The sequence below is a fragment of the Mobula birostris genome, chromosome 21 (assembly GCF_030028105.1).
Source record: "Mobula birostris isolate sMobBir1 chromosome 21, sMobBir1.hap1, whole genome shotgun sequence".
Classification (NCBI taxonomy): domain Eukaryota; kingdom Metazoa; phylum Chordata; class Chondrichthyes; order Myliobatiformes; family Myliobatidae; genus Mobula; species Mobula birostris.
The window spans coordinates 66,127,425-66,147,038 of NC_092390.1; the positions used below are offsets into that span (position 1 = coordinate 66,127,425).

Sequence of the window (19,614 nt, forward strand, 5' to 3'; positions counted from 1 at the left end):
CTCCTTGGATCCTATGCCTCCTTACTTTCTAAATGGGCCTTGCATGGGAACCTTCTCAAATGCCTTACTGAAATCCGTATACACCACATCCACTGTTCTACCTTCATTAATGTGTTTTGTTACATCCTCAAAGAATTCAGGCTCGTAAGGCATGACCTGTCCTTGACAAAGCCACGTTGACTACTGCTACAGCCCCAACTGTAGCAACTACCCCGGAAACAGTGGTTAAACAGAATGAAGGAACTCAATGGTTCACAGTTTTAGATATAAATAATGGTTTTTGTTTTATCCCACTAGAGAGTGTCAATACAAGTTTGCATTAACCCTTCAAGGACAACAGTATACATCTACTGCCCTCACCTCGGGTTCCTTTCACCAGCATTTAGGGGAAGGGTTAAAGTGATTTTCAAAGCCTGAGTGCTTGGTACAATACTTCTGCAGATTGAAACCAAGCAGGAACATTATCAACTATTGGCAGAACTGCTGCAATTATTACAGGCACTGAGACTAAAGGTAAACCCTAAAAAAAAAGCACAGGTGATGAAACAAGAAGTTAGTTACTTGGGAATGATCTTGACACTAGGAAAAAGAGAAATTGATAAGTGAAGAGTAAAATCTGTTATGAAACTGCCTATTCCGCAAGATGGGAAAGGGCTGAGGTCCTTTCTGGGGCTGGTAGGATACTGTTGGGATCACATTGATGGATTTTTCACTAAGGCAGCCCCTTTAATAGAGTTACTGAAAAAGAGTGTGGCATGGGGATGGAAATCAGAGCATACCCGGGCCAGTACAGCTCTGAAGAAAGCTTTGGCCACTGCGCCTGCTCTAAAAAGTCCAAATCCGAATGAGCCATTCTTGTTGGAGGTGGCCACAGCTGATACTACTCTCTCAGCAGTGCCATTGGGAAGTTAAGACCAGTAGCGTGTGCTTCACACATGCTCTCACCAGAAGAACAGGGGTGTATTGTACGTGAAAAACACTTGTTAGCTGTTTTCTGGGTGGTACAACATTTCGCCTACATAGTGGGACTTAATCCACTTACAATACTGACAGAACATACCCCTATACAGCTGCTGCTAGACGGAAGGATTAAAGGTGGTTCAGTAAGCTAAAACAGAATTGTTAGATGGACATTGCTGTTGATGTAAAACAAGCAAGTACCACCATTATGTTAGTTGGCAACCTAGTGTACCAAGGAGATGAACATGAATGTTATGATAGCAAATGATCCCAAGGGACCATTCGTATCAAAACAAAAAGGAAGGTATAGGGGAAGATCAGATAAAGTAATGACTGCAAACAAAGATACAAAGGAGAAGGAAAAAGCCTATTTTAAATTTTTTGCAGATGGCTCCTCACCAGTACAGGATGGTGAGAAGAGAACTGGGTGTGGCACACATGTAGAGGATGAACATGGCCAAGAAAGGTACAATATAGCTTTAAAGTTTGCTAAAACTATGAGTGCATGGCCAACAGAATTAACAGCTGTAGTATATGTGTTAGCCACCCAGAATGTTTTCCACATGGAGCAGTCATACACTGATGGTACGTACGTTTGTAACAGCCTTACAGAACATTTGCCTCTGTGGGAAGCAAGAGGGTTTGTTTCAGCTGACAGAAAGTCCCTCCCATCTGCTGCTCTGATGCGGTACATATTTGAAGAAGCAAATGGGAAAGAATACGGAATAAAAGTGTATTCTTTTATTGTCCCTGAGGAGAATGGGAAGGCTGATGAGTTAGCAATGCAAGGTGCTTTAAATGGACAGGAATGGCAGTCGCAGATTGGGGGAGATGGGAAGGCAGAAGGAACAACAGATTAAGGTTATGGATTCAACTGAGGAGCAGAAGAAAGATAAAGAATATTTAAAAATATTTAGAAGGAGCAGTGTCAGAAATGTATAAAGGGCATAGAGGCTGATTTATATTTGTGTGTACTAGCTTACGCCGCAGCCTACGCAAGTGGGCTACGCCGTTGTGAGCATTTATACTTGTGCGTTGGTGTGTCTGTGTCGCTCTGCAATTCACCGCCAAAACGCTAGTTGGCGATGGGGTTTCTATGCCACTGTGTTGAGTTTCTTCGTGTTGAAACTCAACATGAAGAAACTCAAACTTCAAACAATGGCGACTGAAACTGAAGAAGGGTGAATTTTCTGTGCTTGTCCGGCCACTGAGAGACATGGGACCTCTACTTTTCGTGATTTTTATTAACGACCTGGATGTGGGGGGGTGAGTTGGCAAGTTTGCAGATGACACAAAGGTTGGTGGTGTTGTAGATAGTGTACAGGATTGTCAAAGACTGCAGAGAGACATTGATAGGATGCAGAAGTGGGCTGAGAAGTGGCAGATGGAGTTCAACCTGAAGAAGTGTGAGGTGGTACACTTTGGAAGGACAAACTCCAAAGCAGAGTACAAAGTAAATGGTAGGATACTTGGTAGTGTGGAGGAGCAGAGGAATCTGGGGGTACATGTCCACAGATCCCTGAAAGTTGCCTCACAGGTAAATAGGGTAGTTAAGAAAGCTTATGGGGTGTTAGCTTTCATAAGTCGAGGGATAGAGTTTAAGAGTCGCGATGTAATGATGCAGCTCTATAAAACTGTGGTCAGGCCACACTTGGAGTACTGTGTCCAGTTCTGGTCGCCTCATTATAGGAAGGATGTGGAAGCATTGGAAAGAGTACAGAGGAGATTTACCAGGATGCTGCCTGGTTTAGAGAGTATACATTATGATCAGTGATTAAGGAAGCTAGGGCTTTACTCTCAGGAGAGAAGGAGGATGAGAGCAGACATGATAGAGGTATACAAGATATTAAGAGGAATAGATAGAGTAGATAGCCAGCGCCTCTTCCCCAGGGCACCACTGCTCAATACAAGAGGACATGGCTTTAAGGTAAGGGGTGGGAAGTTCAAGGGGGATATTAGAGGAAGGTTTTTTTACTCAGAGAGTGGTTGGTGCGTGGAATACACTGCCTGAGTCAGTGGTGGAGGCAGATACACTAGTGAAATTTAAGAGACTACTAGACAGGTACATGGAGGAATTTAAGGTGGGGGGGTTATATGGGAGGCAGGGTTTAATGGTCGGCTCAACATCGTGGGCCGAAGGGCCTGTTCTGTGCTGTACTGTTCTATGTTAAGACGGTAACAGATCTGACCAAAGAGGGTTTTTTTTTTACATTTTCTCAGTCTGAGAATCAGGGGAGTTTTGTAAAGAAAATAAAGAAGAAATACATTGGTTGCCGCCTCCCCTATTCTGAAACAAAACTGGGTGAGAAAAGACGGATGGCTTGAGTCCAAAGATAATTGGGAGCCTGAATTGGATGGGTTAGAAAAACAGATAGAAAATATGGACAAAGTAATTTAAGACTGAAACTGGAAATAAGAGCAGATATTACCCTTGTGTTACAGATTTAATTTCACATGAAGAGAATAATGTATTTTATTGTGATGGAATTAACTATGACTGGGGCTTAAGAAACATTACAGTGGACAAACATATCAGGAACGACTTTGTTATATGAAGAGCATTCGGTGATCAAAAACAAATTTTCTCAACAGACATGGGTAATATGGGCACATGTGGGAGAAATAGAAGACCTGAATTTGTATTATGCTGGGGCAGATGGTTTGATGTGTGTGGATAAAACATTAAATATTCCAGAGGGTACAAGGTTACAATTTGTATGTAGTAAAATTTTAGAGGTGACATTGTTCAGTAACCCAGAGGGGATAATTATTAGTTGGCATATAAGCCTAATTATTAAGCAAACTTCAGGTGATGATGGCCATGGAGAAATTATGGAAATTGAGTGGGGTAGTGATCTACACAAGAGATATATCGATTGGGGTGGCCACATCAAGCGTTTCTCGAAGGTTGTTTCTATAGTTATAAATTGTCCACAGGAGGAAAGCAGAATGGGGAGAGCAGAATGTAAAGGACACTAAGGGACACAGGTAAGAGTTTCTGTCAGGGCCCAGGTTAGTCATAGTCATAGTCATACTTTATTGATCCCGAGGGAAATTGGTTTTCGTTACAGTTGCACAGTACATAAGTCCAGAACCAGCCTATTGGCTCAGGGTGTCTGACCCTCCAAGGGAGGAGTTGTAAAGTTTGATGGCCACAGGCAGGAATGACTTCCTATGACGCTCAGTGTTGCATCTCGGTAGAATAAGTCTCTGGCTAAATGTACTCCTGTGGCCAACCAGTTGGGAGACATTGTCCAAGATGGCATGCAACTTGGACAGCATCCTCTTTTCAGACATCACCGTCAGAGAGTCCAGTTCCATCTCCACAACATCACTGGTTTTTTCAGGTTCAACATCAGTTTCATTCAGAGTTTTTCAAAACTAATAGGAAATTGGCCACTCTACAACCCCAATTAACTAAAACTGCACCAGAGCCTAAATGTAGTGAGACTCAGCGTAACACAAATGGGGTAAGATTAGTGTTAGAAGATACAGGGGAGTTTATCACTTTGGTACCAGGGTAACAGCATGTGCAGGTAATTTTTAATTTAAATGAAGTAATGGTGTCTGAATGGTGCTCACCTACAACAAAAAGATTATTTACTCACTTCTTGGGAGACAACTAAGCAGGAGTGAGTTTAGGCCAATCAAAAATAGACGGAAGAGAGGACTATTGGAATTAGTGGGAATAGGTTACGCATCAGGGGTAGCAACAGTCAATACCTTAGATAGAGCAAAAATGGAAAATCAGATGCAATCTCTTCAGCTGAAAATGCTGGACATTACTGGAGAAAATTATTGGTGTAGCCCCCCCTGGCCATCCTCAGGGTCGCTCGGCTCGCTGTCGTCTAGGGGAACAGCCTCGGCCCCGGCAAACTGGGTAATTCGTTTGTGTGGATGCTGTGTGAGGTACCCCACCCCACCCAAATAACAGACAATACACCAGATGCAATTAAATGATATATAGTTTATAGATATTACTGGAACTATATAATTAAAAGAGAATAAAATATAAAAGGAAAATAAAAGGCGCCACACTTATCAAAGTTCAATCTCTTCGTGCACAAAAACCGTTGGAGCTCAAGGACCTTCTTCTTCATCCTGCGACCCCCTCGGACCACCTTGACCAGCCGCCTGGGACCAACAACGGTGGTCGACCAGACGCTCCACACAAGTCCATCTCCGTCTCCTCGCTGAACGTCCCGCTCAGGGTCCGACCCCGTTAGCGGATTCACAGCACCTCATCCATCCTCTGTCTCGCTCTCCCGCCTTCTGCCCCAAAACCCCGCGCATATAGTATCTTCAAATATACCAAAACTATAACAACTATCCCAATTGGTTAATAGCACTCTCTTATCACACTCTAAAGAAAAAACAAGCTGCTAGCGCAAACTTTTTCAGCGTTTAACACAACAAAGCCGCATTCCCCAGATTAACATACCAACGACGCCATTTTAATTAGCCTCTGCAGTAACATAAAAGTCAAAACCCCCTTACACTGGGATCAAATGCAAACTAGTCAAATTGTTCAGAGTGCATCACAAGTAACACCGGATTCACTAACTTTCTGAAACCCCTTCAGAATACAACCAATTTGATAACCGACTGCACAGACCTCATACTGAATTGAATTGAATTGAATGATCTTTATTGTCATTATACATCGGTACAATGAAACTCTCTTTGGCTTCCTCTCAGGCAGTTAAATAAAGCGGTAGATAAAAACAAGACAGTATTAGAAAAACAGTATTAAATAGATAAGTAACAGAAAATAAGTTTCAGCAGCACCAAAATATCACAGTAATGCACAAAGTGCCGTTAGTGCAAGTATTTGAGTCCTTGTGTGTGCATGTGTGTGCTCACAGTTTCAGTCATTGTTCTGTGGGAGTGGTGTGATGGAGGCCACAGCTCTGGGATAGAAGCTGTTCCTCAGTCTATTTGTTCTGGGTTTTTGTGTCCTGATCCTTTTGCTGGCCGGCAGCGGGTCAAACAGGGAGTGGCCGGGGTGTGTGGTGTCTCTGGTTATGCTGATTGCTTTCCTCCTGAGTCTGCTGGAATAGATGGTGTCCAGTCCTGGGAGCTCCATCCTGACAACTCGCCGGGCTGCCTTCACCACGCGATGCAGGTCTTGTCGCTCAGCGGCCGTGCAGCTGGTATACCACACGGTGGCGCTGCTGGTCAGGATGGTTTCAATTGTGCTTCTGTAGAAATTAAGCAACAGCTTTTGTGGGAGTTTGGCCTATTTCAGCTTTCTGAGGAAGAAGAGTCTTTGTTCTGCCTTTTTTTACAAGCAGCAAGGTGTTGATGGTCCACTTCAGCTGTTTTGACAACATCACTCCAAGGAACTTTAGGTTTTCCACACTTTCCACTACCTCTCCATGTATATGGAGGGGGGTGTGTCCTCTGTACTCTATCTAAGGGAACTCATAAAGCGGAGATCTATGCTACATATACCAGTTGGCTGCTCGCCATGATTGATACAAATTTATTACAACTTGATGCGCATCAAGTACCAAATTGGATATCAGATAAACAAATAATAGAATGGGTTGCAAAAGAGGTTCCCTTGTGTCATGTTAGAAACATAGAAAACCGAAAGCACAATACAAGCCCTTCGGCCCACAATGCTGTGCTGAACATGTACTTACTTAGAAATTACCTAAGGCTAATTTTCTAAACTCCATGTACCTATCCAAGAGTCTCCTAAAAGACCCTATTGTATCCGCCTCCACCACCGTCGCTGGCAGCCCATTCCACGCACTCACCACTCTCTGCATAAAAAACTTACCCCGACATCTCTTTTGTACCTCCTTCTAAGCACCTTAAAACTGTGCCCCCTCGTGTTAGCCATTTCAGCCCTGGGAAAAATCTTCAGACTATCCACATGATCAATACCTCTCATCATCTTATACACCTCTATAAGGTCACCTCTCATCCTCTGCCACTCCAAGGAAAAAAGGCTGAGTTGACTCAACCTATTCTCATGAGGCATGCTCCCCAATCCAGGCAACATCCTTGTAAATCTTCTCTGCACCCTTTCTATGGTTTCCACATCCTTCCTGTAGTGAGGTGTCCAGAACTGAGCACAGTACTCCAAGTGGGGTCTGACCAGAGTCCAATATAGCTGTAGTATTACCTCTCGGCTCTTGAACTCAGTCCCACGGTTGATGAAGGCCAATGCACCATATGCCTTCGTAACCACACAGCCAACCAGGTTTCAGTGTCGTATGGACTCGGACCCCAAGATTCCTCTGATCTTCCTCACTGCCAAGAGTCTTACCATTAATACTATATTTTGCCTTCACATTTGATCTACCAAAATGAACCACCTCACCCTAACCCTAACCCACACTTATCTGGGTTGAACTCCATCTGCCACTTCTCAGCCCAGTTTTGCATCCTATCAATGTCCCACTGTAACCTCTGACAGCCCTCCACACTATCCACAACACCGCCAACCTTTGTGTCATCAGTAAATTTACTAACCCATCCCTCCACTTCCTCATCCAGGTCATTTATAAAAATCACAAACAGATCCCTGAGGCACACCACTGGTCACCGACCTCCATCATTGGGATAATTAGACTCCATTAGAAGTCTTACACTAACCAACAGAGTACTGTGTACTTGTGATGATGGTAAAGGGAGGTTTTATGTTGGTACAGTATTTCACATTCCCCATCATGGAAATAATTTAACTTTCTCCTTGAAAAGATCTCACAATGTGGGTAAATATTATGAGAATACTAGGAGATCCTTAAGCAACCCACCAAAACATTCTATTGTTATGAATGGTACCGGAAAGGAAAAAATTTATCAGTATGTCATCAAGGAGGAAACTACTGGGCTTGTCCAGAAGGGATGACTAGACAGAAACTTCTGGATTGTGGTTTCAATGCTTATGAGAATTGTTTGTTGTCTATTTTGCCTGTGAATAAAGATTCTCTTCTGCAATATGCACTGGTGAGATGAACGGGTTATACAGCAACAGCAGCCATGTGTTGTACCAAGGGATGGAAAGAGTGTCTTTTGGAAAGTCACAATTGGGGATGTGACTTTAAACTTGACTATTAGAGGATGAACTTTGCCTCAACCGGCAGTGGAGAAGGTGCCAGAGAAGAACCCTGCAGTCCAACGAACTGATACGGATCGATATTTGTGGGACTACGTTGTTACTTCGACTCATAAGGGAGAATGAGGCAGTCATAGATGAGAGCTACAGGGAGGTAGTCACACCTAGGCTGTTGGAAGCAGGTCGTTGGGTGACAGTCAGAGGGGGGAAAGTGAAGGTGAGCAGACAGGTAGTGCAGAGCACCCCTGTAGCCATTCCCCTGAATAATAAGTTTACCGTCCTGGATACTGTCGGCGGGGACGACCGACCAGGTGTGAGCCACGGTGGCAGGGCCTCCGGCACTGAGTCTGACCCTGTGGTGCAGAAGAGTGGGACGGAGAAGAGGAGAGCTGTCGTCATTGGAGACTCTATAGTCAGGGGAGCAGACAGAAGATTTTGTGGACGTGAGAAGGACACCCGCATGGTTTGTTGCCTCCCGGGTGCCAGGGTCCAGGATGTCTCTGACCGGGTGCACGACATCCTGGTACGAGAGGGAAAGCAACCAGAAGTCGTGATACATGTTGGGGCCAACGACATAGGCAGGAAGAGGGATGAGGTCCTGAAGTGTGAGTTTCAGGAATTAAGCAGAAGGCTGAAGAACAGGACCTCAAGGGTGACGTTCTCAGGATTGATGCCAGTGCTACGTGACAGAGATGGTAAGAATTGGAGGAGATGGCAGTTGAATGCATGGCTGAGGAGTTGGTGCAGGGAGCAGGGGTTTAGATTTTTTGATCATTGGGATCTCTTCTGGGGAAGGTGGGACCTGTACAGATTGGATGGGTTGCACCCGAACTCGAGGGGGAGCAATATCCTTGCAGGTAGGTTTGCTAGCATGGTTCGGGAGGGTTTAAACTAATTTCCGAGGGGGATGGGACCCAGAGCGATAGAGCAATGAAAGAAGTTCATGGAGTAAAGCCAGATCTAACATACAGAGAGGCTTTGAGGAAAGAGAAGCAGAAAAAAGGGTGTAAAGGTAGTAAGGTAGAAGGGCTGAAATGTGTGTACTGAGAGCTTGAATACATACATGGAATTATGATGTAGTGGCCATTACAGAGACTTGGCTGGCACCAGGGCAGGAATGGATTCTCAATATTCCTGGATTTCAGTGCTTTAAAAGGGATAGAGAGGGCAGAAAAAGAGGAGGAGGGGTGGCATTACTGGTCAGGGATACTATTACAGCTACAGAAAGGGTGGGTAATGTAGCAGGATCCTCTTTTGAGTCAATATGGGTGGAAGTCAGGAACAGGAAGGGAGCAGTTACTCTACTGGGGGTATTCTATAGGCCCCCTGGTAGCAGCAGAGATACAGAGGAGCAAATTGGGAGGCAGATTTTAGAAAGGTGCAAAAATAACAGGGTTGTTATCATGGGTGACTTTAACTTCCCTAATATTGATTAGTTCCAAGGGTTTAGATGGGACAGAATTTGTTAAGTGTGTCCAGGAGGGATTCCTGTCACAGTATGTGGACAGGCTGACCAGGGGGAATGCCATACTAGATCTAGTACTAGGTAATGAACCGGGTCAGGTCACAGACCTCTCAGTGGGTGAGCATCTGGGGGACATTGACCACCGCTCCCTGGCCTTTGGCATTATCAGGGAAAAGAACAGAATCAGAGAAGACAGGAAAATTTTTAATTGGGGAAAGGCAAATTATGAGGCTATAAGGCTATAACTTGCGGGTGTGAATTGGGATGATGTTTTTGCAGAGAAATGTACTATGGACATGTGGTCCATGTTTAGAGATCTCTTGCGGGATGTAAGGGATAAATTTGTCCCGGTGAGGAAGATAAAGAATGGTAGGGTGAAGGAACCATGGGTGACAAGTGAGGTGGAAAATCTAGTCAGGTGGAAGAAGGCAGCATACATGAGGTTTAGGAAGCAAGGATCAGATGGGTCTATTGAGGAATATAGGGAAGCAAGAAAGGAGCTTAAGAAGGGGCTGAGAAGAGCAAGAAGGGGGCATGAGAAGGCCTTGGCGAGTAGGGTAAAGGAAAACCCAAGGCATTCTTCAATTATGTGAAGAAAAAAAGGATGACAGGAGTGAAGGTAGAACCGATTAGAGATAAAGGTGGGAAGATGTGCCTGGAGGCTGTGGAAGTGAGCGAGGTCCTCAATGAATACTTCTCTTCGGTATTCACCAATGAGAGGGAACTTGATGATGGTGAGGACAATATGAGTGAGGTTAATGTTCCGGAGCATGTTGATATTAAGGGAGAGGAAGTGTTGGAGTTGATAAAATACATTAGGACAGATAAGTCCCCGGGGCCTGACGGAATATTCCCCAGGCTGCTCCACGAGGCGAGAGAAGAGATTGCTGAGCCTCTGGCTAGGATCTTTATGTCCTCGTTGTCCATGGGAATGGTACCGGAGGATTGGAGGGAGGTGAATGTTGTTCCCTTGTTCAAAAAAGGTAGTAGGGATAGTCCGGGTAATTATAGACCAGTGAGTCTTACGTCTGTGGTGGGAAAGCTGTTGGAAAAGATTCTTAGAGATAGGATCTATAGGCATTTAGAGAATCATGGTCTGATCAGGGACAGTCAGCATGGCTTTGTAAAAGGCAAATCATGTCTAACAAGCCTGATAGAGTTCTTTGAGGAGGTGACCAGGCATATAGATGAGGGTAGTGCAGTGGATATGATCTATATGGATTTTAGTAAGGCAATTGACAAGGTTCCACACGGTAGGCTTATTCAGAAAGTTAGAAGGCATGGGATCTAGGGAAGTTTGGCCAGGTGGATTCAGAATTGGTTTGCCTGCAGAAGGCAGAGGGTGGTGGTGGAGGAAGTACATTCAGATTGGAGGATTGTGACTAGTGGTTTCCCACAAGGATCTGTTCTGGGACCTCTACTTTTTGTGATTTTTATTAATGACCTGGATGTGGGGGTAGAAGGGTGGGTTGGCAAGTTTGCAGACGACACAAAGGTTGGTGGTGTTGTAGATAGTGTAGAGGATTGTCGAAGATTGCAGAGAGACATTGATACGATGCAGAAGTGGGCTGAGAAGTGGCAGATGGAGTTCAACCTAGAGAACTGTGAGGTGGTACACTTTGGAAGGACAAACTCCAAGGCAGAGTACAAAGTAAATGGCAGGATACTTGGTAGTGTGGAGAAGCAGAGGGATCTGGGGGTACATGTCCACAGATCCCTGAAAGTTGCCTCACAGGTGGATAGGGTAGTTAAGAAAGGTTATGGGGTGTTAGCTTTCATAAGTCGAGGGATAGAGTTTAAGAGTCGCGATGTAATGATGCAGCTCTATAAAACTCTGGTTAGGCCACACTTGGAGTACTGTGTCCAGTTCTGGTCACCTCACTATAGGAAGGATGTGGAAGCATTGGAAAGGGTACAGAGGAGATTTACCAGGATGCTGCCTGGTTTAGAAAGTATGCATTATGATCAGAGATTAAGGGAGCTAGGGCTTTACTCTTTGGAGAGGAGACATGATAGAGGTGTACAAGATAATAAGAGGAATAGATAGAGTGGATAGCCAGTGCCTCTTCCCCAGGGCACCACTGTTCAATACAAGAGAACATGGCTTTAAGGTAAGGGGTGGGAAATTCAAGGGGGATATTAGAGGAAGGTTTTTTACTCAGAGAGTGGTTGGTGCGTGGAATGCACTGCCTGAGTCAGTGGTGGAGGCAGATACACCAGTGAAGTTTAAGAGACTACTAGACAGGTATATGGAGGAATCTAAGGTGGGGGCTTATATGGGAGGCAGGGTTTAAGGGTCAGCACAACATTGTGGGCCGAAGGGCCTGTACTGTGCTGTACTATTCTATGTTCTATTGCCACTGATTCCTCATTTGACTGCAGACTAGACACACATTATGGAGGAGGCAAATGAGATAATCCATCAATGGACTAAACATACAAAAGTTATTAAGATGCATGTTGATAAGGCAAATTAAATATTGAGTGACTCAGACTTTTGGGATAAGATTTGGAATTGGGGATCAAATTGTTCAAACACATCCACGAGTGAGGATAATATGACATGCTGCTGTACTGCTAATTTTATCTATACTGATAATTGTACTGTTTAATGGGTATCAAGTTAGAAGATGGAAGGCTGAAATTATGCAAAAGGTAAAAGATTTTTGTAATATCGAGAAAACGGTGACTGGTATAAGAATTGTATGAATTTAATAAGTAAATGTTATAATGTAAGTGCAGCACATCTGCTGGGGATCCATGGCAATCCTATGGGTAATCAACAGAATAGAGGAGGATAGTGATCCTAAGAGGAGGGAGATGTTAGCCAGAAAGAACGACAGTCTACAAATCAGTGAATTTGAATGAATCAAGGACCGTGGAAGCAGACAGATTAATTGTCTTTCTTCTTGTCGTGTGCTTGGGGATGGAGGCTGCCATTTTGTGAAGAGACACTGTTCTCCATTTTGTGAGCTTGACATGCTGGGCTTGATCAATGTTTTAAAAAAGAGACAATGATTCCTCAGGTAATCTGCTGGACTGGAGATCAATTCCAAATAAGAAGTTATCTGTGAGATGTTCTTTGATTGGATATATCATACAGACCTGTAAATGTTGGGGTTGGTGCCTGCCTGGAGTGATTTGAGCTCATTGCTGATTAAGAACAAACAGCCATAAATTATCGATTGTCACTTGCTGGGAAGATGGCTTGGAGCAGGGCCAATAACAAGGTGTTAAAGGTCAGACACATGACCTGTGGCCAATGACACTGGAATGCAATATTTGAATTGATAGGAATGGATGCTTCCTGTGTGCTGGCAGCGGCAACTCTGAAGAATAACCATCGCAGACACAAGCATGAGCGATCCTGCGTGGAACACGTGGCAAATGAATCAGGACTATGAGGAATGCCTGGTCAGCACAGACTCCTTTGCCCGGGTAATACCTTCACTATTCTTTGACTATTCAGGAGAGTCAGGGATACTTAGTGGGTGTGCACACAAGGTATTTAGTATATGAATCCATGTACTTGTCAGTTTAAACAATAAAGGTACTTGTCAGTAAGTACAGATCTCTTTGTGCTTCATCGATCATTGTTACAAGGGGTAATTCTTGAAACAATACCACCCTGCCAACTTGAGATGATAGTGACCTGCAGGATTTAGTACTAGAAAATAGAATTAAAATGGCTCTTTCTTCACCACACAGACACGTTAGCTATTTCTGTCATACATTTTTTATGATCCTACAAGATTAAAGACTTTTCCAGAAACTGAAGTGAAATTTGGAGTTGAAAATGAGAATGCATTGCCCTCTGGGATCTTTAACATCCATCTGAACTATTAAACCAAACAACCACCTGCAAATTGAAGTCTCATTCAATTGATTACACTTCTTTATCATTTAGTATCTCCTCACTGGTACATTAAAATACCATCCTATATTAAGCAGAATATTGAACTCAAGCTTCCAAGTTGTAGGCACAGTGTAACTGTCTCAGACAAATTAATACACCAGGCAACCAAGGAAAGGGTCAATTCACTCCAGTGGTCATCTTTACAACATTAATGCCCCCCTGCCTTGCAGCCAAATCTTACTGGAGCTTGAAGATGCAGGACAATCAATCTACCACATTTGCCAAATTATTTCATATGTTTATATGGCAAAAGTATACATGTTTTCACTTAATTTGTGCATAATAATTCAGCTACATTTATCAATACATATTTTGTTAACACATCCTCAATGGACTGTAGACTGTATCCTAGTTTTCTTTTCGAAAGAACCACTTCTGTCCATCTTTTCTCTATATTGTCTTTAATACAGGCATTTCTCTTCTGAAATGTAATGGACAAAATTGTGCACTCCAAACTTGGTTGCTTTATTTTTAAGCTCTTAGCAGAACCACTAAAGACATTTTTTCAACAATTCTGATATTGTACTTAGTTTTTCAACCTCATCATAATAGCTTTCTAATGTGACTAGTATTGTCAAGCTATTATTTCCTCTCAAACTATCCAATACCACTGCTAAACCTTTCACTACTGACTTATTTTTGCCAGCATACAATATTTTACATTCAGTGCCAAATACAATACTGACCCAAATCCATTTTTGAAATACTGACTACATCTCCTGCTCTCTGGAAGATATCCATTTTGCCTTTAATTTACAGTGAAAGTTAGATAATTTTTGTCACAATAGCAAACATACAGCTAATCTTTTAGATCTAAATAAAGGTATAAAAGCTGCTTCCACACGCTAAATGAACTGCAGTTTTGCTTTAGAGAAGGAATCCAAATGGTAAGATGGAAGCCAGGTCAAGTGAAAGCTCACTAACTAGTTTTCTTTTTCATATATAACCTACTTTTGTAGCATAGTAATTTTTATACCTTGCACAGTACTGCTTCCACAAAACAATAAATTTCATGACAAATATCGATGATAATGAACCTAATTCTGATTCTAATGAAAGAAGTGAAGCAAACAAATACAAGTGATTACATAAACTGAAGTATCTGTTTTTTTAAACAAGGTAGTACTTCAAATTGATGCAAATCCCACAAGTAGTATTAATGTGTCTTGGCAAGCACAACTCTGAAGTGCCTTTAGAATTAACCTAAAACAAAGATACAAGAATTATCAACACTACTTACGCATTAAGGTAGGAACATGCTTTTCTGCAACCTGTTCTGTAAACAATTTTATGAGGTCATCTCTCAAATCTCTGTTAAGTTTGGTTTCAATGTAAAATTTGTTCTGCAAAGTGAGAAAAAAGTTGTCAGCAGGATTCAATGTTATAAGTAAAAAGAGCAATTTTGAAAGTGGCTCATTAATATGGGCCTCTGACTTCTTATAACTGGCATACATTTTAGAAGTTCTGGAATTTTCTGCATGACTTTCTAGCCATTGATTTATGAAAGTTCAAAGTAAATTTATTAACACGGTACATAGAGCCAGAGATTTATTTTCTTGCAGGCACACTCAGAAAATCCAAGAACCAAAACAGAATCAATGAAAGACTGCACTCAATAGAATGGGCAGATAATCAATGTGCAAAAGACAACAGTGTGCAAATACAAAAGGAAAAAGAAATAATAATAATAATAAATAAATAAGAAATAAATATCAAGAACATGAAATGAAGAGTCCTTGAAAGTGAGTCCATAGGTTGTAGGAACAGTTCAGTGATGGGGCAAGTGAAGTTATCCACTCTGATTCAAGAGCCTAATGGTTGAGTGGTAATAACTGTTCCTGAACCTGGTGGTGAGAGTCCTGAGGCTCCTGCACCTCCTTCCTGATGGCAGCAGTGACATAAGTCAAGCAGGCATTTGCTTCCTTTAATTGCCTCACTACTTTATGCCAGTCCATTCTATTGCCCATGAACAACAGTTTGGCCAATAATAACAGTGATTAACTCCACAGCTCTTCAAGTTTTGTACTCATTTCCCCAATACCATCCAGAAAAGGCATTCAATGTATTGACTCATAGGTTGAGTGACCAGTAGATATTTAGCATGATGTTTCTTTAGCTTTGTTCGATGTGAAGGCATTAGATATGCAAGATGCAGAGCAAATACTGAACATTCTGATATGAGTTTGTCATTTTATTTATTACAGAGTACAGAACAGGCCTTTCCAGCCCTTCGAGTTGTGCTGCCCAATGAGCCCTGATTTAACCCAGCCTAATCACAGGACATTTTATAAACCTACTAACCAGTACGTCTTTGGATTATGGGAGGAAATTGGAGAAGCTATAAAATCCCACACATACCATGGTTAAGACGTACAGCCTCCTTACAGATGACTCCAGAATTGAACTTTGAACTCCAATACCGAGCTGTAATACCGTCACGCTAACCGCTACACTACCGTGGCAATCTCCACCATCCTGTCTTACCATAGTGTTGGGCAAAGAGACTAGAATGTTAGCTAAGAGTTTTAATTATATCCAGGATCTGAAAATTATATCAGGGCATCAAAGGTTACAAGGAAAAGGCAGGAGAATGGGGTTGAAAGGGATAATAAATCAGCCATAATGGAATGGCAGAACAGAGTCGATTGGCTAAATGGCCTAATTCTGCTCCAAGGTCTTTGGCTTTGCTTGACTAATCTGTGGAATATACTTAAATCTTGTAAACAAATCCCAAGTTGTTGAAGGGGACTTTGCAGGTTCAACTAAACAGGAACTTCCCAAATCTTCTCTGGTGCCTGGGAGAAAACGACAAATTTCTTTGCTCAGATGTGCGGCAAGCTTACTAGATGTAAAGAGCCAGGTTCTCATTAAAGAAACATTTGAATTTTTATACAATGAAAATAATTTTGCTTGTGTAGATATGAAATTTGAATCTGCTTTCCCATTTGCCAAAACTATGTTACACCTTTAACAACTTAGATTCAACATTCCTGCACAAATTATAGCTATAACTTTATAGAAAGTATGCTGACTGGCTGCATTACAGCCTGTACGGGACACCAATGCCTGAATGGAAAATCCTACAAAAGCTAATGGATTTGGCCCAGTACATCATGGGTAAAACCCTCCCATCCATTCAGCAAATCTAAATTAAACTAGACAAAGGGCTGACCCGTTGGGGCACCCTTTGAGAGAAGGGTAGTGCAGTCTGATATGAGCAGAATGAACATTAAATTTTCCTGAATACTATTGGTATTGCTTTGCTTTGTAAACCTCAGTTTATTAGCAGAACGTGACCCCTCAAAATCCCTCCCCCTCCCTTCCCCCATCCCAGTTTCACTCTGCCCCCTCCCCCAGCTGCCTATCACTTCCCTCATGGTTCTGCCTCCTTCTACTACCCATTGTGCTTTCCCCTATTCCTTCTTCCCCTTTCCTACCTATCCCTTCCTGGCTTCCCCTCCGCCACCCTTTATCTTTCCCCTTACTGGTTTTTCACCTGGCACCTACCAGCTTTCTCCTTCCCAACCTCACCCCACCTTATTTATAGGGTCTCTTCCCCCTCTCTCTTCAGTCCTGGCGAAGGGTTCTGGCCAAAACATTGACTGTTCTTTTCCACGGATGCTGCCCAACCTGCTGAGTTCCTCCAGCGTGTTGTGGGTGTTGCTTTGACCCCAGCATCTGCAGAGTATTTTGTGCCCTCAAGATAGAGCTGCCCTGCCCTTTTGCTCCAGTAGGTGTCGCTGCTGAGGCTGGCTGTGCGCATGTGTTGGGCTGTCGCGTCCCGATTACCATGGTGGCCAATCAGCTCTTGGGTGAAAGCCAGCCTGTTGATTTTTGGTGAATAAGCAATTTTATACAAATATATAACCCTGAACTTTGCCTGCATTCTGTAATTTAGCACATTTTAATTTGATTTAGCCAAAAAATGTGTCGCTGTAATGTAGTGTTTGCGCTGACTGGAGGCCACAAACAGACAGGCAGAGCATGAGAGTTTCAGTAGTATATAGATGCCTGTTTCTCGTTGCTGCCAGCAGATAGAAGGTACAAGTGCCTCACCAGGTTCCAGAACAGTTACTACCCCTCAACCATCAGGCTTTTGAACAAAAGGAGATAACTACACTCATTTAAGGATTCATTTATCTTATTTTATGCTGTTATTTGTTGCTATTTAATTGTATCTGTATTTGCACAGTTTGCTGTCCATTGGTCCTGTTTACAGTTACTATTCTATAGATTTGTAAAGTATGCCCACAGAATAAGAGTCTCAGGGTTGTATGTGGTGACATGAATGTACTCTGATAATAAATTTTACTTTGATTAGAATTCTGATAAAGCCCAAGAATGGGTGTGAAAGACTTCACACTACACAAAGATTAAAAGACTAAAACTAAATGAATTCCTACTGTATAATTCTAGATTTCAAACATCCAGAATTAATTTACCTGTATCATAACACAGATGAAACATCTTGATGTGATTAATTAAAGGTACATGATTGTGTTTAGACATTGAACTCTTTGACCCTATTCTGCTATTCTACTAGAACATGCCCTATTGTACTGCAGAAGATTTAAACAATTTGTAGGAAAATTAACGTAGGTGCACATAAGATAATGGGTGCCTAACTAATGACTGGCTATATGAAATCATATGACCTCTCCATTGTCACATTAACAACAGACTTTTAAAGACCTAGCAAAGAGAAAGATTTTCATACTTGACTTCAGGGGACTTTCTTCAACATCAAATAGTGGTATCAAATTATCCTATCAGCAATAGTTTCTTCATTAGTTCTTTAAACATTTCCTTCCTTTTGACTACTCAGTACTACAAATTCTTTTTTTAAAAAGCACAAGGTAGGGTGCCAGTTCTACCAGTCTGTTAACGTACTGTAGTTCAAAAATTTGACAAATGCATCCGGGCCATCTTGTTCCCAGATATCCGTAAGAACTCCAAAAATCTCATTGGAGGATCAGAGGTGGAGTGGGTTAGCGGCTTTAAATTCCTAGGTATTATTATTTTGGACAACCTATCCGGGGCAACACGTAAATGCAATTACAAAGAAAACAAAGCAGTGCCTCTATTTTCTTAGAAGTTTGTGGAGACTCAGCATGACACTTAAAACTCTGATAAACCTAGAGATGTGCAGTGGAAAGTAAATTGACAGGCTGCATCATAGCCTGGTATGAAAATACCAATGCCTTTGAATGGAACTTCAACTCTCCCAACTATTGAACACATCTACATGAAACACTGTCGCAGCAAAGCAGCATCCATCTTCAGGGATCCCCACCACCCAGGTCATGTTCTCTTCCTGCTGGAAGGTGGTACAGGAGCCTCAAGACTCACGCCACTAGGTTCAGGAACAGTTATTAGCCCTCAGCTATCAGACTCTTCAACCAAAAGGGATACCTTCACTCAACCTCACTTGCTCCATCATTGAAACTTTCCCACAACCAATGATCTCACTTTCAAGGACTTCTTCATCTCATGTTCTCGATATTTATTGTTTATTTATTTATTATTATTGTTTCTTCTTCTTGCATTGCACAGTTTATTGCTTCTGTACTTTGGTTGAACACTCTAATTGGGCGGTCTTTCATTGATTCTGTTAATAATTATTTTTCTATAGATTTGCTGTGTATACCAAAAAGGTGATGAATCTCAAGGTTGTACATGGTGACATATATGTATTTTGATAATAAAATTTACTTTGAAATCGGGCTTCGATGCCTGTACATTTTATGGACCATCAGAATACAGTTCATGTTACTTTACAGAATATTTGCATTTTTGTAATAAAATTTGACACCTTTGCCTTTGAAGCACATTATGTTTGAGCAAAGAAAGGAATAGAGCAAAAGGATTTTAAAACTGCACTACAGATGAAGACTTCAAGATCCAAATCAATTGCAAGCAATCTGAAATAATCAACAAGTACTTTTTTTTTCTGAGCCTTGCAGACTGAAAGGTTTACTAGAGCTTGTAGCCGCTGCAGTATTTGGATTCGGCACTGACAGGCAAAAGAAGGATTGTGTCAGTTTGGTGACTGCAGCAGGCCAGGCAGCATCTCTAGGAAGAGGTACAGTCGACGTTTCGGGCCCAGACCCTTCGTCAGGACTAACTGAAGGAAGAGCTAGTAAGAGATTCTTTACTATCTCTTATTAGCTCTTCCTTCAGTTAGTCCTGACGAAGGGTCTC

General features: G+C 42.3%; 1 protein-coding gene across 1 annotated transcript in view; it reads right to left on the reverse strand.

The window, feature by feature from the left end:
- cacul1 (CDK2 associated cullin domain 1) overlaps positions 1-19,614 on the reverse strand; it is a 164,068-nt gene that overhangs the window by 47,436 nt on the left and 97,018 nt on the right. The window contains exon 5 of the mRNA XM_072239633.1: positions 14,654-14,756. Within this exon, the coding sequence (XP_072095734.1) occupies positions 14,654-14,756 (103 nt within the window). The remainder of the gene's footprint in view (positions 1-14,653; positions 14,757-19,614) is intronic.